The following is a 26,844-nucleotide window of genomic DNA, read 5'->3' as shown; positions in this document are numbered from 1 at the left end:
ACATATACCTGCAGTGGTAAGGGAGGTGCCATGCTGCTTTGAGAATGTGCATATGATCAAGCCATATAGATGGGACCAATGCTGGCATTTCTTACCACTAAAACACTGGCTTCCCTCTCTGCCGGAAAGATTTGTGTGGGTAGTAACTGCATTGCTGGCCCTGCCTTCTTGGAATAGTGTTGGATATCCTCCGGTAAAATGACTGTCATGAAAAAATATGGATTAACTCAGAATCTTATTTTGTGTCCTTTTCTGGTCATTGTTTCAACCCTCTACTTTTGCAAGCAGAGCCTTGGTTTGGGGTGTTTTTGGATCCCAAAATCTAAATATTCTATTATCCTTGAAATTAGCTACTTCATTATTCCTGTTGGCTCTCTTGGTTTTTTAATATTTTGTATAAATCATTAGAAGATGTATAGGGGCAATTGTACTATTTCATCATTTAGGAAGCATGCAATTCTGGGAGGAGGAATTTCAGAGGTGTGGAGAAACTAATTATTTGGGGCCAGTGAGAAACTTAAAAAGTGAAATGAAATGTGAAAAGAATGTTGCTAAGGGCACAGCTCTAGGAGATTCCATGCCTTCTTTGTGTATTGAGCTCCATAATGTACATCTTTGAATAATGTTTGCTTTCTCTGGGGAGTGTCTGAAATTTGCTGATGGCCAAAACTTTATCCCTCATGTTTTGAATAACTCCCCATCTGTCACTTATTCTAAGCATCACTCCACTCCCCCCACCCCCACCCCGGTTGTCTTTTTGCTCATTCCCAACTTTGTCTCTTTCCATGCTGCCTCTTACACTTGGAACAGCCTCCCAATCAACGTATGTAAAGCTCCTTCACTCTACTCCTTCAAAACCAACTTTAAAATCCACATGTTTAAGGACACATTTTTTAACCAGATCACTTACATTATTGGTGTCATACTTGTTTGCATGCTCTGTGCTATAAATAAAGAGTAGTATTTAAAATTTTCAGGACAGAAAATATGGTAGTCTGGGCCATTGATTATACTAGTAGCATTTTATATTTTAGATTGAGAGCCATTGTGGTGTAGTGACTAGAGCAGTGGAATAGTAGCAGGTAGATCAAGGTTTGAACCTTTAATCAGCCATCAAACTCCCTGGGTTATTTTGGGCCAGTCACTATTTCGTAACCTAACCTACCTTCTAGGGTTGTTTGTGAAGGTAAAATGGAAGGGAGGCGAACCATGTGTGTCATTCTGAGTTCCTTGGAAGAAAGGTGAAATACAAGTACAATAAATGAATAATGCCCTGGTTCATGCACAGTGCTAAGCCATAGTTTGCCTAACATGGGTTGTTTCTCCAGTACATAGCTTGATTTCCAATTGCTGTTGTCTTATGCCTTTGTTTCTTGGTGTTCGTCTGCAGTGGGATGCCTGTGCAAACCACGGGTGCTAGATTTTACATGTCAACACCAAGCTATACTTAAAATAAGCCAAGGTTTATAAGCCATGGCTTCAGATTGTAATTTGTTAGCAGTAAATAGTTAAACCACAATTCAAGGTTCATAGGGAACACTAAGTCATAGCAATAAACAGTAATTTAATAAGCCATGACTTATGAGGAAACCAAGTCATATGAAGAAGGTTCTAATTTAGCACAGAGATAAGATCTAGTTGGGATCACAGGCTTTATTGGGGAATAAATAAGGAAAATATAGAAGCATGCATAATATATATAGAAAATATAGAAGCATGCATAAAACAACTATAGATACTTTGAAGCCTTCTTGGTCTGGTTCAAGTATCACATTAAATGATAGCTAAAAATAAAGTTTGGCTTAACATGAATGAGCAGTGTGCTGGAGTGCACTGCTCAAAAGTCCTTGCTCCTGCTGGAGAGAACACAAACCAGAGGCTAGCTTCACATTAGGCCCTACGTGTGAACTAGCACTTGCCACTTTTCCCTCTCCAAATAAAGAACAAGCAGTAAACCAAGAACAGATGTTGGTTTGGTTTACTGCCTATGGTTTGTTCAGAGATAAACAAGCCATGAATACTGGTTCTCACATAGTGCAAAGCCAGCCTCTGATTTCTTTCCTCTCTAGCGTGGCAACAGTGGGAGCAGGGGAGATAGTGAAGTAGGGACCTTTATTGAACATGCAGCAGCAGATTGTTCATACATGTTTACACCATAGTTTGTTTTTCACTGTGGTTAAATGTGATGTCCAAACCAGGTCTATAAGTTGGTGAAAAACCTCCCATCTGTTTTCTAATTGATAAGATTGCTGGTTCCAACAGTATCTGGGGAAAAGCCATTTCTATTTCTATTTTTTTAGTGTATTTAATGAAACATAGTAAAATAAGTATAAATGTTAATAGAATCGGTGATATATCTGATTTGGTTAATCTACCTTTTTTAAAAAAGTGCTAGATAAGTAAGTTGCATAAATCTGTATTAAAACTCTGCACCATTTCTGTACTGAACAGGGTGGTCTCTAGAGGTTGAAGATGCTGAAAAAAGTTCCTATTTTTATATACCGCACAGAGAATCAAGAAAGCTAGTCAGAATCACATGGTTTTGTTTCTAAAAAAAAAAAAAAAAAGCCTGCCCAGGGCTTTTCTTTTCCTGGGTCAGGCAGTTAGATTTCATCACAGCTGAAACATTTGCAATAGCAGTAGTGCTGCAGTCCAGGGTATAATTACTTTCCTGAGCATGTGAATACTTTCTTCTGCCACAGTGTGATTTGTGGACTTTAAAAAGAGCTCTGATGTTTGAGTTTGGACATAGTTTGCTATATGACCTTCCTTTCCACACACAGTACAAATGTTGTTGTATAAGTTTATCTGAGCCTCTCTAGCTTAGTGTGCAAGGTGGTCCTAGAGGCACTTAGCATTCCTTAAACCAGATCTAATAAGCTAGGAATATATTACTTCCACATTTCTCTTTTCACCAAAGTTTGAAAAGTTAACTGCCATATTATCAATATGAGCCTCTGTTGTGTTAGGTTTTTAGTGATAGCTTCTGTCTTGTACATGCCTCTGTTATTTCTCCTTGTCAAAACTGGTTTGGGTTTTTTAAAAAAGCACCCCCATTGTTTCTCCACCCTTGCTTTACTCAAATCTCTACTGTTGTTTTAAATGGCCACTATTAGTCTCTGCCTTCTCACTGTGCTGAGATGTCTCCTTCCTCAGCTGCTTCGTGTGAGAAAGATAAAGCAGGTTTTCTCCCTGAGATTGTTTGTGCTCGTCATTTTAAAAAAGAACCCCAATCTCAGTTCAGTTTAGAACTTGTAAATTTATAGGCACAATAATTCAGTGATAAATAATATGACCATACTTGGGTACCACTGAGCTAGGACATAAACAAGCAGAAGGTTGCACCGATAACACTTTTTGTTGTGTTACTGTCACTAGAATACGGTAATAAGCAAAAAGGCAGGTCCTTGTTCTTGAGGATTTTACAATAAAAAATCCAATCTAGAGAAAGGTGATGAATGGAGGGGAGAAAGATGGGGCATTTGTGCATATTTGGGCTTAATTTCAGTAGGGGATGAGGACTATGGGTTATGCATAGTATGAAGTATCACAGAAGGACTGAATTTGAGGTATAATTTGAAGGAAGAGAGAGGATGTGTCACATAGGTGTTATAGGAAGGAGTTCTGCGAGAAAGGGCAGATTTAGAATAATAAAATAAAATCCAAAGATGGTACATGTCCAGAGATCAACAGTTTTGACTAGACTTGGAAACCAAGACAAAAATTATGGTTACTAAATCTCTATCCTCACTTTGCTATTTTGGCTCCTGCGCAGCTGAGGAGGCCCTGCACCTTATTTTCCTACAGGAGAGCACTCCCCCCCCTTTTGCTGTTGCTTAGCTAAAATGCTTCATGCGCCTTAATCAAACTCAGGAAGCATCTAGCTTTACTTTCCTGCTCTGGGACAGAATGTGGCAGCTTTCCGTTTTGGCCCTGCATGGTGAACATACCGTAGGTAGCTTGGCCTGTGCAGCCACCCAGTCCTGGTTCTGGGGAGGAGATTGACTTCTGGGATGAACACTGCTCATTGCAGTTGCCAGAGGGCAGTGACACACATGCCAAGGAGAGGGTGGCAAACAAAAATATGGAAGACTGCACAATTCATTTGTCAATATGCTACTAGTTAAGAGGCATCAATTCCAGTACACTTTGTTTTAGGAAATAAATTGTTCTCCAGATCATAAATAGAATACAGTAATATTTAAAGTAAAAACACATGGCAGTGCCTTATTGTCCCAAGATTCATCTAATGTCCACTAAGACCAGGGCATTTAGTGTGGGGGCACCTTGCCCTTTGGAATATGCCCCCAATGAACATCATACAGGCAGCTAAAGTCTTGGCATTTAGGAGTCTGCTTAAAACTCACTTCTTCCCTCAGGGTTTTCGTATTAAGCTGATCTACTGATTTATGATGTCTTTTGTACATGTTTTACTAATGTAATTTTATTGTTGCTTTTATGCTGTTCATTGCTATTTTTTATTAATGCTGGAGGTATGGATTTTTTTGTAAACAATTAAATAAAAATTGAGAAATAGGGCTGAGCATTTAGTTTCTGGAGTGATTTCTAAGCATTGCAACTTCTGTATATGTTTCTTTGTTAGCTGTTTTTCTACATCTAAGCTGATTGCATGCCAATGAAGTGGAGAAAAACCTAATTAGGAATATTTGCAATTACAAATACTGTAATCTGTAATCTCTGGGTGCTTTAAGTTTTTTGGTCCAGTGAACAGGTTATGTAAGTCCTCAGGCTTTAATTTATATTTTAAATAGGGCTGGTGGAGAAGTCTGTCTTTAACTTACCACAGAAAGCACTAACTTAATTGTATTTCTTGAAGACATCCATTACATAACAATCATAATTAACAGTACAGCTTCGATTAAGTTTAAGGTAATAGTATAGAATCACAATATAAGCATTCCTTCCCCAACTGTTTATCTCTATAGACTCTTCACTATGGAGAGCTTGTGCCTTTTTAGATGCTGAGTGTCTCTAAGAAGTCAGCCCTTCTTCCCTGGAAACTCCTAATCATCTTACCCCAAACATGTAATGTAAACATAGCAAAATACATTTTTTGGGGGGGGGGGTTGCATACCATAATTTGTTTTCCACTGACTCCAAACATTGCTTTGGCACAGATCTCCAAGAGTCTATGATTCTTAAGAACACAGTGCTAAATTTAATAAAATTGCTTTAAAGCAATGGGAAATTATATGGAAATTGGGAAAGCGCAAGAAGCAAATCTGAAAATAAAATTCATTCCAATCCTAGTAATCTCATATCCAAGGAGATTAAAATATCATATCACATTGTTTCATTTTCTGAAGTGTCAGATGTAAAAGCATGTAAGATGGGACATACTTGCATACCATATTTGATTTTGGAACTAGAGAAGCTTCAAATTTATATTTCTTGAATTATATTTTACTGAGCTTCAAAAAGTCACAATAACAACACTAAGCAGGTAGAAGCCCTCCTCAGGAAAATAGATGCTGAAAATATACCAGATGGCATGTAGATGTAAAAAAGGTGCCACTCAGGTAAGTAATATTATAGCTCGTTGCAACTCACCAGAGTGAGAGTCCCCTTAGCTGGCATGGTTCAGTTTCAGAAAGCCACCTGGAACATGCCAGGCTTTTATTTTTTTATTTCATTGTAAGAATTTTATTTCATCAGCATTCATGTCTGTAATCTTTTTTTTATTATTATTATTCCTAGCATATTATCAAGTTCCATCGTGCCTCAAAAGCAAACAAGAAACCCATGCAGTTGCCAAGATCTATGGTGAAATCACTACTTTATCAGATTCTTGATGGAATCCATTATCTTCATGCAAATTGGGTGCTTCACAGAGACTTAGTAAGTGCTGTGATTTTTAACTGTTTAAAAATAATTTGGATTACATTTTTTGGGGGGAGGGGAGTGAATAAAACGGGGTGGGGAATCTCACAAACTGCTGCGCTCCTTGATGTTCTTAAATACTCCTAGGGGTTTTCATAGCAAAAGTAAACTTTGTATCGTCACTGGTTTTTAACAGCAACAAATGCTGCAAGTCTCTGGTGCTGCATCCAGTTAGCAAATAGCTTTGTAAGCAAACAGTACATCAGCCAAAGAACACTTTACGCTGAAAAAGCAGGTAGCCGTTTAAACTGCTCTGGGTTACTTTGGCTGCCTACCATTGTAAAACTCAACAAGCTGTAGGAAGTTCCTTAGGAGACTATGGCCACATTTGTGCAATTGTATCTCGTCATAATAAGCCAATGTATGAAAGTGCCTCCTGGACGTGCATAGTGCCATTTTTGTCCTCCCTTCACATGAGCAGGAAAAAAACCCATGAAGCTACAATGAGCTCTAGCTTCTCATTATATTCAGATCAGGTAACTGTAGTTAATGGCTTCCAAACAAACCAAAATATTAATTCACGTTTTAATATACTGCTTTTTTTTGGAAGCCATTGACCTCTGCTTTTTCAATGCAATAGAAAGCTAGGGTTAATTGTCACTTCCTAGCTTGTTTCCCTGCTTGCACAACAGGGATAAAGCAGATGTGTGCAGACGCAGGAGGTTTGTTAAGCTGAGATATTGATCGTCCAGAAACAGTTGTTGTTTCATAAGAACAAACCACTGGCCTCATAATTCTGTCATCAGCGTAAATGACGGCTGAATAATATGAAAAGTTTTTTTAGAAACTTATCTAAGAAACCACCTCTTCCGCAAGGTGGCAGTATTAATAGTCACATTGCATTCCCCCTCTCCCAACTTCCCCAAAGGGGGGAAAAACAGTGCAAGTTAAAAAAAAAAAGTGGAGAGGCTTCTTTTATTAATCTAACATTGCTTATTTGGGTTCAGCCATTCCCTTTTACAGTCGTACCTTGGAATTTGAACGGAATCTGTTCCAGAAGTCCATTCGACTTCCAAAACGTTAAGAAACCAAATTGCAGCTTCCTGCAGCCAATCAGAAGAGGTTCCTGCAGCCAATCAGAAGCTGTGGAAACCCCGTCAGACGTTCAGCTTCCAAAAATAGTTTGCAAACTGGAACAGTCTCTTCCAGGTTTGTGACGTTCAGGAGCCAAAACGTTCAGGAACTAAGCTGTTCAAAAACCAAGGTACGACTGTGGGGGGGGGGGCAGATACTGAAGTCACTGTTTGACTTCACTGCTGCTATTACCTTCTCTCATGTGCACACATAAATAATACTCAAATGCATTAAGGCACAGTTGCTCTCAGGGGCTTGTGTGTAATTATTGAAAGGTGAAAGAAATGTTTTCATAAGCTGTTTGTGTCCAGTGTGGGTATAATTTAAATGATTCTGTAGTCAATCGCTTAATACTCTGCCACTGGAGATACAACGGTCGCCTTCTGTTTCATGTTTATGCAGGCAATTCACAACACATCTTTCCATAATAGTTAGTTGATGATGTCTGATTTTAAATTTTATGTATTTTTATTTTACACACCCACCCACACACACACACTCTTTGCCAGTTCTTTTCTGGCCATGCTGCTCTTGAGTTGTTGGCATTCATGGCTAACAGGATCCACAGGCACCTTCAGACAAGTGCCATCATGACATGCATTCCTTCTTCTCCTGTTTATTATCTTCAGCAGACAAAAATACAGCACAACAAAACCTTATCATTAAATACAGGACAAATACAAAAAAAAGTGTAACATACTAACAGCAGGTCAAACACACCCACACCCTTTGAGTAAGCCCCTGGGAATATTTTTTCCAACTTCAGGTGCTTAAATGTCTTATTAATCTCACTGCCACCTATAGAAATTGTTACCTAGATCATGAGCCAGGCTGTAACTGATGCTGGATTGTGGACTGTCCCCTGGATCGTTTACAAGGTAGCTGTCTACTTTGTCTGCTTGCTTTTTTAGACAGTGCTCAACTTTCACTTGTCCTTTGGCGGTAGCGTTTGATGAAAGTATTCATGGACATCCATGAAATTGAACAGTAGAGGGGAGCCTGGAGCATGTTATACCAGTCCTGACTGACAGGAGATTCTTTCACAGAGAGAATAAAATACCACTGCTGAAAATTTCAAATAACAGACAACTGTGAAATATTGTGAGAACCAGTCATAGTTCAGCTACTCAGTAGTGATATAGATCTGCAAACAAAACAAATATAAGATCCTGTTGTGCATCTCATACAGGAAACAAATGTTACCAGGAAGCCTGCCTTTCCTCAGGGACCCATGACAGTAATTCTGCTTCCATGGAGAAAGGAGCCAGTTTTCTAAGGCTGCTGATCCCAGGAGTTGGAAACTGATGAGTATCAAACATTAAGGATGTGATGCTATATAGTTCCAGTGGGCTGGATTAGAGAATTGTCTAGCAGATCATTGAAAATATAATCCAAGAGTTGTTTGCAAAATATACTTGGATTTGTGTACAGTGGTACCTCTGGTTACGTACTTAATTTGTTCCGGAGGTCCGTTCTTAACCTGAAACTGTTCTTAACCTGAAGCACCATTTTAGCTAATGGGACCTCCTGCTGCTACTGCGCCGCCAGAGCACGATTTCTGTTCCTATCCTGAAGCAAAGTTCTTAACCTGAAGTGTTATTTCTGGGTTAGCAGAGTATGTAACCTGAAGTGTATGTAACCCGAGGTATGTGCATTTTAAATAGCAGTTGCAACACCTTCCCACCCAGATCTGGCATCAACAGAGTTTTCCTTCTGATGTGTGTGCATGCATGTGCAGTTTTCTTTGGGACCATGAAGAAGGTGAAAAGTTATTCCCCCCCCCCTTTTTACCCGCATTGCAGACCCGGTCCAGATTAGTGATTCTGTGGTTTGCACAGAAATCTGAGCATGCATTTAACATAATATGTTCTTTCGTCGTCAGAAAGACTATCAGAAAATGAGAATCTTTGTGTAGGAAGGCACAATAGGAAACCTTTAGAGACCTACCTTTCATCTACATAATTTCATGCAGAGCATACATTTTCTAGTAGTGGTTGAATACTTATAGTGTGCAAGATCCAATCATTAGGGACATAAGGACATGAGTTGTTGTTAGCATGTTGAATGTATGGTGACTTGCTTGCTTCCATAGGTGATGAACATTACTTGTAGTGTAGAAAAGCTGACAGTGTGTGGGAAGAGATTGTGAAGTGGAATTCAACTTTTTGTTAAGGAGATTATTCAGTCAGCATGAGCATTTCTGCTTGCCCAACAGAACAATCTTTCTCCTTCCCACCACATACTGTTCTGGGAGTTTTCACTGACCCTCCAGAATGGTTTTGGGAGAGGTGGGGGAGGGATAGCCCCATTGTGCTAGTGGGAATTCTTGTGCTGTTTTCCACTAATGGGTTGTTGAATCCAGCCCATAGTCATGTTTTCCTGGAACCATATTTTTGGGGAAGGCACATGTTTGATGTATAGATGTCAGGACTGAGTTGTTGCTGGCGATCCCAGATGAGTGAGATGGTGCCCAGGACTAATAGTGAGAATAATGAAATCTGTATGTAGCTCTCCCATGTGGTGAGCTACTGAACTGCATACTGCACCATCCTCACCAGGAGTAAAAATATTGGGCCAGCAGGCCAAATTTGGCCCTCTAGGTCTCCCCATTTGGCCCATGACACTGTTTCCCTAATCCATGCCCACTTGTGCCACACCTAGAGACACAGGTAGAGATGCAGCTGCAGAAGGTTTGATTGAACTGCTGAATGTCAGCTGACAAGAAGGGAATTCAATTACAGTAGAATGATTCAGGAGCGCTTGCGAGTTCCTGCTGGGACCTGGCTGGCATGCTTAGGCCTTACCAAAAGCCTGATTGGGCAGTGTCTCCCTACCTCACCTCACACCTGTGGGCCAACTTTGACAGGTAGGTGATCACCACACCTTTCAATCACCTGATACCATTTTGCAATCAGACGATTGGCCTGTGAAGGTGGGGGAAACAAAGAGCTGACCCACAGAGCCAAAATGTTTCCCCATCTCTGATCTATACCAGGCACAGCCAACAGGTTGCGATCCACCATCCAATATAAAAAACTGGCAGTGAATTACGGTACCACACTCTCCGATTGTCATTCTTCAACTTAAACATGTTATATTTAGCTGGGGAAACCCAGCCAGATGGGCAAGGTATAAATAATAAATTAGGATTATGATAAAAATAATAACAAATTATTACCCCCACACCAGCCCTCTCCTAGGGCTGTTGGTGCACACAGGAAACCAATATGCCCTGAAATGTCCAATTCCCCCTTTACTGGCTGGAAGAGCTCCGTGGTGAGGTGGGACAGCGGCTTACTTTTGAATAAATGCAGCTAGGCTGAAGCTGGAAAGGTGGGGAAAGTTCAGCATCCATGCAGAACTAGGAGGGAGAGGGTTTTCTTTCCATGGGAACTGGTGGGAGGGGGGGGAGAAACATCATGGTCTCTTGCTTGGCTTGCTTTCCCAGCTGGCCAGCTGACTGAGCGCCTCTGCAGCTGCAGCCTGCGCAGAGTCCCTGCGCCTCATTTTTGCCTCCCTGCCCAGGGCTGCAGCTTGCAGGGGGCGGAGGCAGGGGCCTCGCGCCTTTCCAAGCTGGCCAGCTGACTGGGCATCGGGCAAAGCTGGCAGCCGAGCAGGGTGCTTGAGGCGGCCACAATCGACCAAAACCCTCGCGTGTTCCCCAAGTCAATCGCTGTTGATGCATTGGACATACATTATCTAAACAAAGAAGTATCCTCACACCTTGGTTCAGTGGTTGCCAACCTTTTTGGATCAGTGAGCACATGTTTAATTTTGAGAGAGTGCTGTGGGTACCAGTGACAGAATGGCTGCCATGGGGTTGTGTAGTAGCACAACATGGCTGTAGCGGGGGCATGGCATAACACACAATTGGAGAGTATGCAGTCATTCCCGCTCATCCCCCCTAGAGAACTGCATATTTACCATGGGAAGTCAGCTTTGTCCTGCTGGTATTTATTGCAGAGATGCAGCTGTTAAAGGCATAAGAACCCTGTTTTCACCAATGCCAACCCCCTAAACCAAAGCCTAGGCTCCTATCCCATACCCACTTACCTAGGAGTAAGTCCCATTAAATACAAAATGAGTTACTTCTGAAGTAGACATGGACACCATTGTAATGTAAATTAACTCTACAGTTAATTCCTAATGAGTGCTTGGATATAACTCCTATACCAGGAGGAGACATGGCTAACCTTCTTTGTAAAACATTCACATTTTGCATTTACTATTTGGGAATGGATTCTTTAACATCCGCCTGTGCATATTGTATATAGCATTTGCAAAAAAAAAAAAAAAAAAAGTAACTTCTTGGGACTACCTGATCTCAGACAAACCCACCACAGAAGTCCTGTTTGCTAGGGAAAAAGGAAGGGGAAACTCTGGAGATTCCAAGCACTATTAGAAAATAAGACAGAAACAAGAAGAATGCACTAATGTGGAAATAGCAGCTCTTTAGGAAACCCTGGGTTCCTGTGACTTAGCATAAAAAACCTCAGTTATCAATCACAGTTCTGACTTTACTCCTTGGCTAAAAACACTGACAGATAGGAGTAGTTAGGCTAATTTCACAGAAATCATCTAGAAGGGTACCTGCACATTTTGCTTTCATTCTAGGAGGGCTCAATACTTTTTTTAAAAAAAGGAAGTTCAGAATCTGGGGACCCTGCCTGGGGGCACCAATATAGGTCTTCACAGTTACTATGCTGCTTATGGGCAACAGGTTGGCAACTCCCAACTTGGTCAAACCCTTCCTTCCAAAACTGGCCATTGGATCTTCCTGGACAGGAAGGAGTAGAAGAAGTCTTCCTGTTCCAGTTGAGCCTTGCCTGAGCAGTATAGTCCTGATGAGCTTTGGTGCATTCCTGTATCCTTTTGTCTTCCTCTGGTCCTGATTTATAGCTTGCTCTTCAGCCTTGCCTCTTAGTTTGGTCCTGACTTGGCTTTATCCCTTGACTCCAGTCCCCTGGTGCAGAAAATGAAAAAAATCTGAGGCAAGTGAAAAGGAAGTAAAGTTTGTATAAGACTGTCTAGCTCAAAACAGCTTATGTTAGAGCTCTGCATATTAACTTGCTATCAGAAACGTTCATTTAAAATGTTTTATGGGTGCAGCTCAGTGGGGCTCATTTTTTGTTTGCTTCCTTGTGTTCATTCCACCCAAGCAAATAATTTGGGTTATGTTTCTCCTTCAATGTTCGGTCCTGTGGCAAAACATTGTATCCGTTAAAGAGGACAAGGAAAACTATGTTGGCTTTGTCCTTGGTACCATGTTGATATTTAGTTTGTAGACATTTTATGGACATTGTTTGTATCATCTAGATATAATAAGTCCTTCAGGGAGTATTTATAATAGGCATTTTTAGAGTGCTGCTCTTAAATAGTGCTGCTGATTGTGTCTTAACAATTTGCTATTCAAAACAGCAGATGGTGAATAAATATCACTATTATTTGTATAATATAGTGGTACTATTGTAAAAAGTCTGGAATTCACGGTTTAAATCCTTGATTTAAAATTAGCTTATTTTTTAGTTACTTTCTTTTTTACAGGACAATCTTTACAATGTATTATTATTAGGCTATTTTTTTGGGGGGGGGGAATCTATTTTGGTTCTTTACCACTTGTTCTCCAAAAATAGTTTCTTTTGAGGTATTCCCAACTCCACTGCAACAAAGACTAAAAAGCAAATTAACCTCTGTCTGTAAATCGTCATGTCACATTCTTGTCCTTCTCATTCTTGCCCACCCCTCAAACCTTCTACTTCACTTGAAGATTCAAACATGTTTCGTTTAGCCTAAAGCCACCAAATTCAGTCAGATGGGCAGTTACATGTGTGTAATTTAACCATCACATATATTTGAAAGTTGTTAGAAAATGCACGCATGCATGTGTTCTCAGCATATCAAGAATGTCGTGTAGGAAAGAGTACTTCTCTGGGTTATTTATTACTTCTATTAAATACACTCATCAGAATACCTAAAAAGTATCAGCATGCATTATAAATGTAGAATTATACATTTCAAGCCTCTAAGGGCCAAACTTAGTGAGATTCATGACTGGATCTCTGGTTTCATTACCAGAGCTCCCCGCTTCCATTAGAATGGGACCACAGTATTGGGGGGGGGGAGTTACCCTGCTCCATCACTATATTACCGATGTAAATCTGCCACAGGTGGGAAAACTTAGCACACTGTCTCATCACCATATTCACTTCGTGATACTGATTGGCTCATATCATTTTCCTAAGAGGAAAGAAATCTTAAACTTCCCTGAAGACACAGAAGCAGCAGCAGACTTAGCTGCAATGACAGCTAAGCAGCACCAAAAAGTAAATATTATTAGCAGTTAGAGCTTTGCAGGAATGATTTGTGGAGTCGCAAAGCACTGCACTGACTCAGATAAATTAAAAGGGCCACATGGTTAGGGAACTCCCCAACCATTTATCCTTTTTGTATTTCCCCTGTTTGTTGGATCACCTGCCTTGAAGAAAGAGCCGAATTAAACAGATGTTAGAGATCAGTGATCAGATCTTCCATTCAAAAAATATCACTTAAAATGCATCTAAGTTCTGGGATTCAGTGATATTCATTGCATTGTAGGCTGCCTACCCATCAATAGAAAACAATCACTCTCAGTACAATACATTCCATCACCTGAAAGTGAACCTAGACACCACACCAAACACAGAGTAACTTTGGAACCATCTACTGCACAAGGCCCTGTTGTTATCAGATGTTAATTTTCCATCTAGATCCAGAGTGGTCCAGCTGACAACCTAGAGAATGGACAGTGCCAATTAGCTTCCATGGGCAATACATGCCAAAGATCACGGCCACCATTCTTTTCTCTCATACCAATCAGTTGCTTTTGAATCATATGCAAATTACTAGGCCAACGTTAACAGTCAAAATGTTTTCAGTACAGAACACTACCCTCGCCAGATCACCCATACATAGGTTGCTACTCAGATTATGTAAATACTGTTATTTGTTCAAGGGTCTAGAGCAAACTGAGCCCAAATGAAAGTTCAGTTCTCAAAAGTTAATATGTACTAGCAGACACTGACAGTAGGAAAGTGCAAAACATTAATTCTGCCGCTTTAGCACAGATCTTGTTTGATCATAGTCATTCTTTATTTCAGTAGCTCTGATTACTTTTCAGTACTCAATCCCTTTTCACCAGTTTATAAAAGAATTTATTATTCCACTTATGAGTATGCAGAAGAGCTGTCCCCAAATCTGCTGCTATCATTATAAAATATGAATTGGGGTGGGACATCCATTTTTGAAAGTTCAGGTATCTGAATCTTTGTGTGGGCAATAAGAAGAAGAAGAAGAAGAAGAGTTTGGATTTGATATCCCGCTTTTCACTACCCAAAGGAGTCTCAAAGCGGCTAACATTCTCCTTTCCCTTCCTCCCCCACAACAAACACTCTGTGAGGTGAGTGGGGCTGAGAGACTTCAGAGAAGTGTGACTAGCCCAAGGTCACCCAGCAGCTGCATGTGGAGGAGTGAAGACGTGAACCCGGTTCCCCAGATAACGAGTCTACCGCTCTTAACCACTACACCACACTGGCTGTACCATCTCTGTTGATAATATCAGGTTACACTGTACTTCTTTTAATAATTAAACTATGAAACAGTTTCCCCATATTTCAGTCTATACTTAACTGCCACTTTGGTTTTGTTCCAGTGGTGTTACCTCAGTGGTGTGATTTGTATGAAGTTTCAACTAGGGTCATGTAACATTGACCAATAGTTTTAATTTTAGTAAAATACACAGACACATCACTACATTATTCACAAGGCAAGCATGGCCAGGATAAACATCTTGAAATCCAGCGTATCATGTTTACTCATTCCTTTTTATTATATTTTAATAATTAAAAGGTGCACATTTTTAAATTGCTGGGTTCTCCCACAATCAGCAGTAGAAGAAGCACAATGTCCTGTTACTTTGCTTATTAAAATTAGCCATTAAATGCCACATGGCATTTGGGAGTGAAGGTTCTACAGATGCATAATTTGCTATTTAAATTCAGTTTGTGCACCTGACTTCAAAAAGTGACTTCAATAGTCAATGAGAGACACTGGGCAAATTACTGGCTAGATGAGAGGTGGGCATGGGCAACTCTTGGCCTACAGTCCTTGGCTACCTCACCATCTCCCCTAGCAGCAGTCATACTAAGAGCTTTACAAAGGTGATAGGGCTGGGGAAATTGTTGCTTTCCAGTTGTTACTCGATAGCAACTCGCACCATCTCTGAGGGGGGCTGGTCATGTTGGTTGAGGCAGATTGGACTTGGAGTTCAACAATATCTGGAGGGCTAGAGGCTCACCCCTGCTCTAGACAATGCACTCTGTAGTTGGGCAGTAGGGAATTCTTGAGCATATTAAAGATACTGAAACTTGTACAAAATAGTGGTGCTGCCATCTTGGAAAAAGGCAAGGCCATATTAGGTATGCTTCATATATGCACACTTTGGGGGTAGTAAGGTGAGGTGAGCCAAGTTCACATTATTTGAGAGGCTTTTTAAAGTATAATTGTTATTACACTCTCCTGGGGTAAAGGGACAGCTATAGTTGCCCATTACTCACAGCTACACATTGCATGCAGCAGGGAACATTTGAACTTTCAATGTGTAAAATATCCCATTTTCACCCCACCCCTGGTAATCAGGATGTTTTGGATAATGGGTGTGCCAAATTTCACTTTTTCTTGTGGAAGCATGCTAACAATTTTGATCCCCTCTTGAATTAATGGCTTAGTAAGCCAAGTGCCTTTTTGTAGGCTCATGAATCATTTTCTACGGATTGTTTTGATATAGTGGCACGCTCCAATAGTTAACTGCTTTTGTTTGCATGTGAATGATTTAAAAAAACAAAAACAAAAACCAGCAGTTGCATGAGGATAACTTTTTTCTCATGGGAAGGTCATATCTCTAAAGAATTATATCCTAGATAAGCTCAGGAACAGTAAAGGCTACTAAATACTTGCATTCTGTTGGCCATTGTTTCCCTTATCATTTAATCAGCTGTGTTCCTCTTATTCAAAGCTGCAGACAGTTTTACTTATGTTTGGTTTTTGCTGGCTCCTTTCTGGCCTTCATACTAAAGAATTGATTGCCCCTGCATGCATTAAAGCAGCTCCAATGTTCTTATGGTTTGATTTCTGTTTGATGTTGAATTATTTTTATTCTTCAAGAACATGATAGTTGTCTGAGCACTTTTGGCTCTTGCTCTTTGTGTTGCCTCTCAGAGATGTATTCGTTGCATTACACCCACTAGCCAGAGGAAAGAAAACATGATCATTTGCATGTTTACTGCTCTAAGGAATTTGTCTTAAATTATAACGTCTATGCTACTTCTGCAGCAGATGGTTCCAGTTTATTGTTGACCTTGTACATTCTACATTTACACCTTTACTGCAGTCAGATCCCATAGTTCACACTCAGCAGGGATCTGTTTGTTCAGTTTTTATTGCTGATAATTTAAACATGAGATTCCAAATCTAACCTTTTGTTTCTATAGCAACTAAACATGGGCTGATCAGTACTATCATTTTCTTTAACAGCTGGCATCTTCTGTTCACTGTAAGCTGAGTTTTAAAAGTATAAGATCTTTAAACTAGGTGTTAACTGGCCCAGAAGTGTTGACGTAATTAGGAAGCATATATTAAGAGGTCTGATAGGTAATTTTGAACCATGAATTCTCATGTTTTCATTGGAATGAATGTCAGTGTCCAAAGCGGAGGTATGCCCTTGAGATGTCCTTGGATTTACTAAAGTTAGTGTTGGAGATCTTAATGCTGTCTTTGGCTTATAATGTTTGCTGCATTTTCTTATGGATAACAACTACATAATTTCTTACTACAGTCCTATTTATGTCTACATAAGCCTTTTAGTCTTCTTATACGTGCATATATTTAGACCAGGCAAATGCCTGGACACGTGAAGAATGAATTCGTGTACAGGAGCATGCATGCAAGCCCCACTCCCAGCATCTGATGTGAGTCATTCCGCCCACTCAGTCCCTGACTGTGCATGTTGTTCTACTCATGTTCAAGCAAATACAAGTAAAAATACCCTGCAGACTTTCCTTGTACACCCCTGTTCCCTACCCAAAGTTTTAGTCTACATGTATTCAGGTGGATGCAAAAACACACTCTTTCATTTGCTGATATGTTTCTTCCATCCTAATTCCTTAAAATACTCAACACCATAAAATGGTCTAATGTATTTACTTTAACTTCCACATGTACAGTAAGTAAAGTTTCTTGAATTCTTCTGGAGGGGGAAAAAACAATAAGGAACAAATTGATAAATCTCCAAAGGTGTTTTCATCAAAGCAATTATGATTCTATGTTTCTAAGTAGATTCAAATGAGATTCAAAATTGCCCAAGACTTTCCACCTAGTGCTGAAGGACCTGTCTTCAAACTCTACTAACAATATAAAATTTAAGTATAGTGATTCTCAAATGATGCTCTGTAACCGTGTCTAGTATTCATAGCAAAATGGTATTATGTTGGCTGGTTTATTGGAAGGAAGGAAGGAAAAAGTAGAAGGTGCATTAGGAGGATCTGCCAAACTTAGTGGAATAACAAGAGAAGGAGGGAAGAGCTTGAATTGTCACTTGTATAATTTGGTAAAATAGGATAAGGAAAAGCTGGGAGATAGAGAGGGACATAAGGTGGTATCCACTGATGGTTGTACTCAGAAACAGACCTGAAGCTTCATAGCTGTTTCACAGATATAGCTTATGCTGTTGTGCTCAATTCATTTTCTTCCTACGTCATCTTAGATTGCTATTGAACCAAAACCTACCTCATAGTGTGCATTGACAGATTTCACAATTATATTTTATGCAGTTTTATTTCATTGTGATCAGGATATTTGCTTGACACCTACAAAATTAATGGGAGTTGCAATTATCTCTAGTCTAAACAGCAGATTTAACTGTGTTACTTATTAGTTCCAAATAGCAAATGTGGTGCAAAAGTTGGAACTGCTCCAGTTGGTACTTTTTGCTTCCCCGCCTTCTTGGTTTACAGCCATAGGCAACTGCAGCGGGGAAAGGCAGGCCGTTGCAGCAACGGGCCAGTATTGTGATTATTTGAAACTCTGTTTTGCATAATGTAAAACAGAGTTATTTAAAATAGTTCATGAACTATTTGCTTGCATACAATTGAAAATGATATTTCAAAGAGGAAAAGTGATCATGATCTGAGTACTTTAAACTTCTAAAGTACACAGAAAACTTAATTTCATGTGGATTTAACAGCTAGTCAGCAGAATATTTTACCTTTTTTTCCAGAAACCAGCAAATATTCTGGTAATGGGAGAAGGTCCTGAAAGAGGAAGAGTTAAAATTGGTAAGTATTCATTACATTTCTAATGCAAATTGTTGCAACTGCTGTTATTAAGGTTGTAATGTGATGACTGCTGAAGGGCCAAAGATTATCATGGCTATGAATCCTGGAAGACCTGCTCCCTGACTTAGAGGCCTTTTTCCACCTGGCCCTGACTGATTCCAGCTACAAAAGCTGAGGCTGCTGAAGAGGCCAGAGACCATCTTGACTGTTTCTTAGTGCAGACTCATGTCATCAAGCCTGAGCTTCCACAGCCGCTATCTGCCATGAACCACCATTGGCAGGATTGGCAGCAACAGCAGCAGCAATATTTATACTCATTATAATATTTTATTTTATTGCTAATTATGCTGTTTTAAATGTGCATTTTATATACTGCATTAAATGTGTGTTCTGTAGCTGACTTCCTTTGTAATGTTTTATTTTGAAATCTTTAAGATAATTTTGTAGTTTCTGTTAATTATGTTGCTTTGAAAGTTACTTTATATTTGACTTTCTTCTGTAATGTTTTATTCTAAATTGCTTTATTTGATATTTTAATGTAGGTTGTAAACCACTTTGAGATTCCCCATATATAATGAAATCAGTATTGATGTTGTTAATGTGGAGATTCCTAGCAATACTTCAAAGAGCTTCGTCTGTAACATAAGGAAAGGGATAAAGCCTCATGTTCTCAGGAACTCAGCAACAATTTATATCTTGGGCTTAATGTCATTACACCATTGTTGTGACATTGTACAAAATGCCATTCATGAGGTGGGCACCACCACAGAATTGTCTTCCCAGCCAGAGGCTCCATCTTCTCAAGAACATTGAGTGGGCCTGACATGGTGTCATGCATGTGATGTCCTGACATCGCTCCGTGCCCAGCTCCAAATTTTTCCTCAACAATGGGGGAGGTGGTCCCCTTAAAAAAAAAAGACTGAGAGGGCCCAAAGTGGTACTGCCACTTGCTAGAACCAGGATGGGGTGGGGCAGCTCGAGAGCAGAGGAGGGATTAGGTTGGCAGTGGTAGGCACAAGTGCATTTGCACCTGCTGCCAACAACCCAGTGTTTCCCCTTCCTTGTCACAGTGAGTGGCAGTGCAGCTGGGAGGGCTGTGGAGCTGAGGTGCCCCACCTCACACACCATGACTGCATTATACTCACTGTGTGGACTGAAACACTATCACAAATGCTTGGGATTAAAGTGTCATAAGGGCATGCTTTGTGCAGTGTTCATAATAACAGGTGCAGTCACCAGGGAGAGGGTCCCATTACATAGAAAATACCCATGTTCTCCCCATTTTATGGCACCCCATTTTGTGCCACTTTTTTTTGGCTTTTTTACTTGTGTCTTTATAAAACTCATTTGTTCTCAAAATTAAGACAAAAACATCAGAAACCACATGAAAGAATACATCTCAACCTTCATCTTACTCTAGAACTCTGGGAAAGTAAATACAATTAAAATGCACTGATCCCAAAATAAGCTGAGGTTTTGCTAAAAAATAAATAAATTATTTGAATTTCAGTAAAACTTACAGGTTTGGATTAAGTGGTCTGTTGCAGCAAAAACTGCATTTATTTATCTGATAAAGTTGACTCTAGTCCATGGAAGCTTATACAAGAATACGTTTGTATAATCTTGATGGTACAGCCCAAAGTGTAGCACAGAATAACTTGATCTGTTATTGTTTTGCTATTCTTGGTATATGGATAAGTGGGAAGTGCAAAAACTTTTAAATTTTGCGCACTTAACAAGGACCTAAATTTACTTCATATTACTCGTTCATCTTAACCAGAGTTGTGCAATAATCCATATTAATTTTAGGAGATTAGTTAGTAAAAATGACTAACAGCCCTCTGATGACAGTGAGAGTATACCACACCTAACTCTGATTTTGTTTGATTAACTGAACAGGTCATAGCCCTGATTATATCCTTCCTTTATTTGTTTGTGTGATTTTTACTCTCCTCTCAACAAGGAACACTCAAGGCAGCAAATTGTAATAATTCCCTTTCCCTTTCCCTACCATATTTGTGTCTATGTATGCCTACTGTTTTCCATGCTGCTTCTGATAAGGCCTGTTGTAGCCTGTGATTGTTTTGTCTGCAGAATGCAACAGGATTATTTACTGAATTATTTATTTAATCCCATTCCTTTCTCTCCCTTCATCATGATGCCAGGTGTATTACATTTAGAGAACATACCTAGACAAACAATTGAACAATTAAAATGTTACAACAAGGCTAACATTAATTAACAATCTTACTAATTTTGTAGCCCCTCCATGCAGTTAACAGCAGCATCAATCCCAATCCTTACCCAAGGCTTGGAAAAGAAGCAAGACTTTAACTTTTGGAGGAAACTAGACAATGCCTGTGCCTGCTAAACCTCAGAGGGGAGTGGCAGTGCACTGCAGCTTGCTTTGAAAGCTTTTGCTTTTGGTATAATAAAAATACTGTTTTGTTTTTCAGCTGATATGGGCTTTGCACGGTTATTCAACTCACCTCTTAAGCCACTCGCAGATCTGGATCCAGTTGTGGTGACGTTCTGGTACAGAGCCCCAGAATTGTTACTTGGTGCAAGGCACTACACAAAGGCCATTGGTAAGCGGGTGGCTAGACTTACCTTTTTAGTCTCCAGATGTATAGATATTAGGTTTTGCAATCTAGGGCTCCAGAAAATGTCACTTCTAGGAAACTCCTGGTGCAAGTATGGTTCAGAAACAAGACATGGTTCCGTCAGTGAACATGTAAACTGAGTGCACAGTAGGCTGAGGGTGTTTTCTTCATGGATGTGTTTGTGCTGGCCCACCCACCCTTACTTTATTATGGGATATATCCAACTGCCAGTCTTTTTATGGTCTCTTCCAAGGATCTTTGGTGCCAAAGATTCTATGCTTCAAGCCATCTCTATCAAAAGGCCTTCCATAATTACAGGGGAAATGGCAGCATGTTCTCATTCACCCATCCTCTGAGCTAATTGCTGAAACATCTGAGAGTGGTGCCTCCAGTAGTTTAACAGGCTAAGAGCTTTGTGTTAGTGCTGATGCAGATTTAGAAAGTGAGGTGTCTCTAATGGCCACTTAGTATTAATCTTATATTTTCAATCACTGTTATCCCATTGAGTGAGCTGCCTGACATTCCTCCAGTACCATTATCTGCATCCATTACATCACTAGCACGTACCTTTCCATTTTTAGCTTCTGCATTTTGGCAGCCTTTAATATCCCAGATGTTCTGCCTTCAAATGTCATGTCCTCAGATTTTATGCTTTCAGACTGCTATCTAGAAATGTGAAGATACGGGGGAAGAAAATAAGAGGGTAGGTCATGGCTGATGAGGCTGTACTCCAGTTGAGGGCCACAAGTTGCCCATCCCTTTTTTAAAAAATTGACAAGATCACATCAGGGCTAAGAGAAATACCTGTACAGGATTCTAAACAAGCTAGTCAGTTTATTAAATGGCAATATTTTCACTGATCAATTTGGTATTTGAGTTTGTTACTGAGGGTTCATATGATCAGCTGAACTGTTCACCGACTATGCTTCACCCATTCCACATATATCCATACATATACATGCTCTGTAGCTACAATGGCACACTACTTTGTCTGTACCGTTGTATTATGGAATACAATGGGCATATTGTTTCTTTTGGTCACTTTCAGACCAATGCAGTGTCTTGAGGTGCACGTTCTACTGTATGCAGTGGCTTTTGAAAGTTGCTTGTCTAGGTGTTCTGCATAATCCAATGTACCAGGAGTACAGGATGAAGCAATAGTGAGAAAAACACACAAACACCTTAAATAGTGGGATCCCAGCCCATCTTAATGATGGCTAAGCAGTTGGGTGGTTGGTCTTACTGTTATGTAAAGCGCTATGGTTTCATTAGGAGCAGGGGAGTTCACACCCTCTAAAACTACGTGTGTGTGTGTGTATGTGGATAAAGAGGAAGAAAGGTTTGTGATGATCTCAAACTAAACCCACAAAGCACATACAAGTGGCCACAACCAAAGCTGAGGGCACTAAGGTGCATTATATGGGAGATACACTGCATTTCCATAGATGTTAAATACAGCAGTTTGGTTGTGCAGAAAATGTGATATACCTGTAGCATGTGACACATCCAGAGAAAAATGCCCAAGGATAAGTATGATAAATTGAGAAAGTCAGAGAAGCTGTGGTATAACTGTGTTCCAAGATGTGTTATTGAAGGCCATGATAAGACATGATCAGACAGATAAATATACCAGGATAGTCATATGAAGGTTCATGGCAAGGAGGACAAGCAGCAGACATAATAACTATAATTGTTTATGTACCTCTTGAGTCCAGACTTGCCTCTAGCATTATGCACACTTTACAAAAAAAGTTAATGAGTTAATCGTATAATGCTTTGCAGCTACAGTGCTTATTACATGCACATTCTTTCTGTGGTGTGATTCAAATCTCACGCTACAGCTTGAAATATATTTATATTAAATATCATTTGAATCTAAATTGCACAACCCTCATAAGAGGACTTGCCTTATTTAGTAATAGCTTGTAGATTTATAAGCACTCCTTTTGAAGTTCAGCATGTAGGGAAAGGACAACCAATATATTTGCAGGGAATGTGTCATCTATAACTGTTCATTATGCTGTGTGTGTGTGTGTGTGTGTGTGTGTGTCTGTGTGTCTAGATAGGTAGACCCATACATACTTATATGCCCTTCAGCGGAGCTTCTAGGATGGCTTACAAAATCAAGATAATTAAAGTACAGCAAACATGTTAAAGCAGAAAATGTATTGAAATACATTTAAAGGCCTGGGAGAATGAAAGCACATTTGCTTGGCGCCAGAAGAATAACAATATTGATGCCAGACAAGCCTATCTGGGAGTGAGTTCAAGAAGCAGAACCACACCACCATGTGGCTCTCTGGTGGCCACGTGCATTACCTGGCAGGGCACCTAGAGGACAGCCTCTTCTAAAGAATGGAAGGAGCCTCCATGTGTGGGCAACTTGCTTATGAGAGCAGGCATTCCTTCAGGTGCCTGAGTTGTAATCCATACATAGCTTGAAAGGTAGTCACCGGCACTTTGACTTGTACTTGGGAACAGCCTGGAAGTCAGCGAACTTATTGCAATAACTGGTGAGATATGTTCCCAACAACCAATCCTGATCAACATCCTGGCAGCTGCATTTTCAACTGACTGGAATTGCCAAACAGTCGGGCTTCCGGGTTGGTGCCGGATAATGGCGGAGCGGAGCTGAAGAGCTCCCGCTCCCGGGGGGTTTTAGGGGTCTCCTTGTCTGCGCCAAGGGCCCCTTAAAGCCACGGGAAGAGCGTCCCGTGGACCGCGGCCTCGTGGGTCCCAGACGTGCCGTCTCTGCTCTTGATTGACCCTCGTAAGGGGGGGAAATCAAGCGAGCGGAGCTCCGACACGGGACTGGAGAGGCGGATGCACCCCCCCAGGAGATCAAAGCAGCGATTCTGCCAGACCTGAGCACCAAGCTTTTCCTGCTAACTTCAAGGAAAAAAGAAGAACCCCGGCTGCTGTAAGTACGGGACTAATTGGATTTACATTTGAATAATTGGCAACCGGGAGGGATGTTAAAAGGAAGCCCGTCCCTCTCCTTTGTTGTGCAGAGGAGGTAATTAAGTTTCAAGTGGCTGCAGCTGCATCACTAGATACAATGTTGCTACGAAGCACTTTGACAGAGAAGTGGATTAAATCCCTGTGAGGGGATTGAAGATTTTGGAAATATCTCTTCTGTGGCTTTTGGAATTGTTTTTGGCACCCTGTCTCAGGGAAAATGGCGCTGGAAAACTAGTACGCAAGATGGAAAATTACTGACATCTGACACCCTTTGTCTTCTCCAACCATGCTTGCTTTCGCTTTTAAACTGATTCTAGATCCGGGTATTACCCAGGAACAAAGAACAATCCTTCTGCAATTGGAGTTTGTGAATCGGAAAATGGACTGGCTAGGGCGCAATTTCAAAGAAATTTGTTGTGGAGCAGGAGAGACCAGCCAGATTTGGGAGAATTTTGATAACTTGGAAGCAGACTTCTCCAGGGAACTGGGGGAGGTGCTGGAGAAATGGGACGAATTGATTCAGCAACCCCAGGTAAATGGACGGCCCTGGTGTAGTGAGAGACACAGGGCTGATGTTTTGACTGGAGCTACAAGATCCAGTCTCTGGAGTGGGAGTCCAGAGATGAAGGTGAGAAGATTTTTGAAGACACAAGTGGAAGAAAATCAAAATTGCGAAATGGAGTTGCTGGGAGTGGAGAGTTGGTGCCTCTTGAGGCGCCCAAGGAGGAGATTTATAAACTATAAGATGACACTGAACAAGGACAACAGAGGGGAATGTAAAGATGAATGGTGGGGGGGCATGGGAGAGAGTAGAAAAATGGTAAGAAGGGGAATAGGGTGAAAATGATAAAAATTGAATTAGGATGGATTCATGGTACCCTGAAGATAGTGTGTTAAGACTTTAGGATTTTGATGTTAAGTTTTAAGATTTTGATGTTACGATTTTGGGAATTTTGAATTAGTGAAGAGATATGTAACTGACTAATAGCAGCAGCTTAAGTGAAAAGAAGTATAAGATTGATTTAAGAATTATTTCATGATATTATAAGATGTTAAGTTTTTATGATAGCATAAAAGGTTGGATAATGAATTGTAATGTTAAAAATGGATGTTACCAAAGTATATTAGTATTGAAGGCAGAGGAGGGAAAGCGGGGGAGGTCCCTTTAGAAGATCAGAAACTAGATTTCGTTAAGTAGTAAGAGATAGATTGGTGTTCCAGTTTAGGTAGGTATTGGTTTTGGTTTTGTTTTAATTGTTCTTTTGGTCGATTGTGTTTATGTAATGTGTTTTTTATTGTGTTAATGTTGGTGTTTATGTTATGTTATGTTTTTTTCTTGTTTTACTGGAAAATAATAAAAATCTTATAAAAAAAAAAAAAGGAATTGCCAAACAGTCTTCAAAGGCAGTCCAACGTACCGCGCATTAGACAATCCTAGATGTTTCTCAAGGATAGATAGCTAATGCTGTTCAAGAAAGGCTGAGACTGGCACAGCAGCCTAAGCAGATGAAAGGCATTCCTTGCCACTATCCAAGCTTCCAGTGACAAAGCTAGAGCCAGGAATACTCCCAAACTAGGTGTTTTGTCCTTTTAAGGGGAGTACAACAACATTTCTTAGACGAGACGAACCACCTACTTATGGAACCTTTGTCCTGTCAGGATTGACTTTGTTTATTGGCTCTCATCCAAACCAATTTTCTCAAGTGGCGTCTTATCCTTTTGTAATTTATAAAGGAGTGGCTTTCTCAAAAAAAAAATTCTGATACCTAACACATCTGAACTTTTTCTTCCAACACCACCTGCACATAGAACAGTAGCATTTCTGAGAATGCTGTGTTGGGATTCCTGGATTTCAACATCCTACCCAGCAACTTAATTTGCTTCCAGGATTTCATGGCTACATTTTCCGACTTCACTGGGGCCAACGTGCATTGTGAGTGCTCACTATACTATCTCACCATGCAGTCAACTCACCCATCACAAACCCATCTTTCTGCATTCCTATTGACTGAATCATGCTTTCCCAGAGCCCACCTCTTCCCACTCCTGGAGCATATCCTTAGTTGTTAAAGAAATAGGTGTGTTCCTCCAAGTCAGGCAAGGATTTGGAATCACCCACACTTCCCCCCTCCCCTTCTCCTTCCAAGGATGATATTTTTCATCTAAATCTGTGCACAAAAGAGCTGATTCAAAAATAAGAATACTGCAAATGTGCCTTCAGCAAAAACCAATGGAAAAGTTCAAGGCTGATAGAAGCAAGGTGGAAGTAAGGGTGGTAGTGATAGATGGCACCCAGTGAAACACCACACCTGTGCAAAATCCTGCCCATATGATGCACTTCAGTGCACCCAGTCGCCTAACATGCAGTTTTATATCTGATTTTCTTCTCCTGTTGTATTATCTGTGGATGTGTGGACACCACAAAAAAGTGAAGAAAGAGACACAAGCAGAGTCAAATCCACATTGAACTCCAGTATGGATGAGCCCTTCATATATTTGGAGAGTGGTTCTAGCTTTTCCTTATTATTCATAGTGCTTTTTAAACTGAGGACTCAGTTTTTTAATATGTGGAATTGTTTAACAGAATAAATATTGCTGTAAACAGCCAATGCAGTGATTTTGCAATATGGTGCATGAAGCCTGAGACAAAAATGGTATGCTCTTAAAAAACTAAGTGTACAATCCAGCCAAAATTAAATGTACCCAAGTCAAATTTGTTTTTGGTGGAACAGATCAAAGCATGTACTTAGCTCTCCTGTTGAAAACAATAGAATTTGGCAGTGACTAACTCTAAGTGGATTATGCCCAAAGTATATAACTGAGAGACCTTAATAATCACTGTGGTAAAAGCGATTTCATTGTGGTATCATGAGTGTGGACAAATTTCCTTCCCCAGTGCATTGAGTTTTATTTATTTTGAATGGTGGCTGTGTACTTGG

General features: G+C 40.2%; 1 protein-coding gene and 1 long non-coding RNA gene across 6 annotated transcripts in view; one reads left to right on the top strand and one right to left on the bottom strand.

The window, feature by feature from the left end:
- CDK19 (cyclin dependent kinase 19) overlaps positions 1–26,844 on the top strand; it is a 72,427-nt gene that overhangs the window by 33,477 nt on the left and 12,106 nt on the right. For all 5 annotated transcript variants that reach the window (XM_033143601.1, XM_033143603.1, XM_033143602.1 and 2 more), the window contains 3 exons: positions 5,719–5,859; positions 18,284–18,341; positions 20,798–20,929. In XM_033143601.1, the coding sequence (XP_032999492.1) occupies positions 5,719–5,859; positions 18,284–18,341; positions 20,798–20,929 (331 nt within the window). The remainder of the gene's footprint in view (positions 1–5,718; positions 5,860–18,283; positions 18,342–20,797; positions 20,930–26,844) is intronic.
- LOC117043665 lies at positions 11,671–21,671 on the bottom strand. The gene is made up of 3 exons (XR_004426217.1): positions 21,512–21,671; positions 18,272–18,317; positions 11,671–11,938 (listed from the first exon to the last, which is right to left on the bottom strand). It is a non-coding gene; the product is annotated as an uncharacterized LOC117043665 (long non-coding RNA).

The sequence above is a fragment of the Lacerta agilis genome, chromosome 3 (assembly GCF_009819535.1).
Source record: "Lacerta agilis isolate rLacAgi1 chromosome 3, rLacAgi1.pri, whole genome shotgun sequence".
Taxonomy (NCBI): Eukaryota; Metazoa; Chordata; class Lepidosauria; order Squamata; family Lacertidae; genus Lacerta; species Lacerta agilis.
Note: the sequence above shows the minus strand (reverse complement) of the source record. Positions and strands in the feature narration are given on the sequence as shown.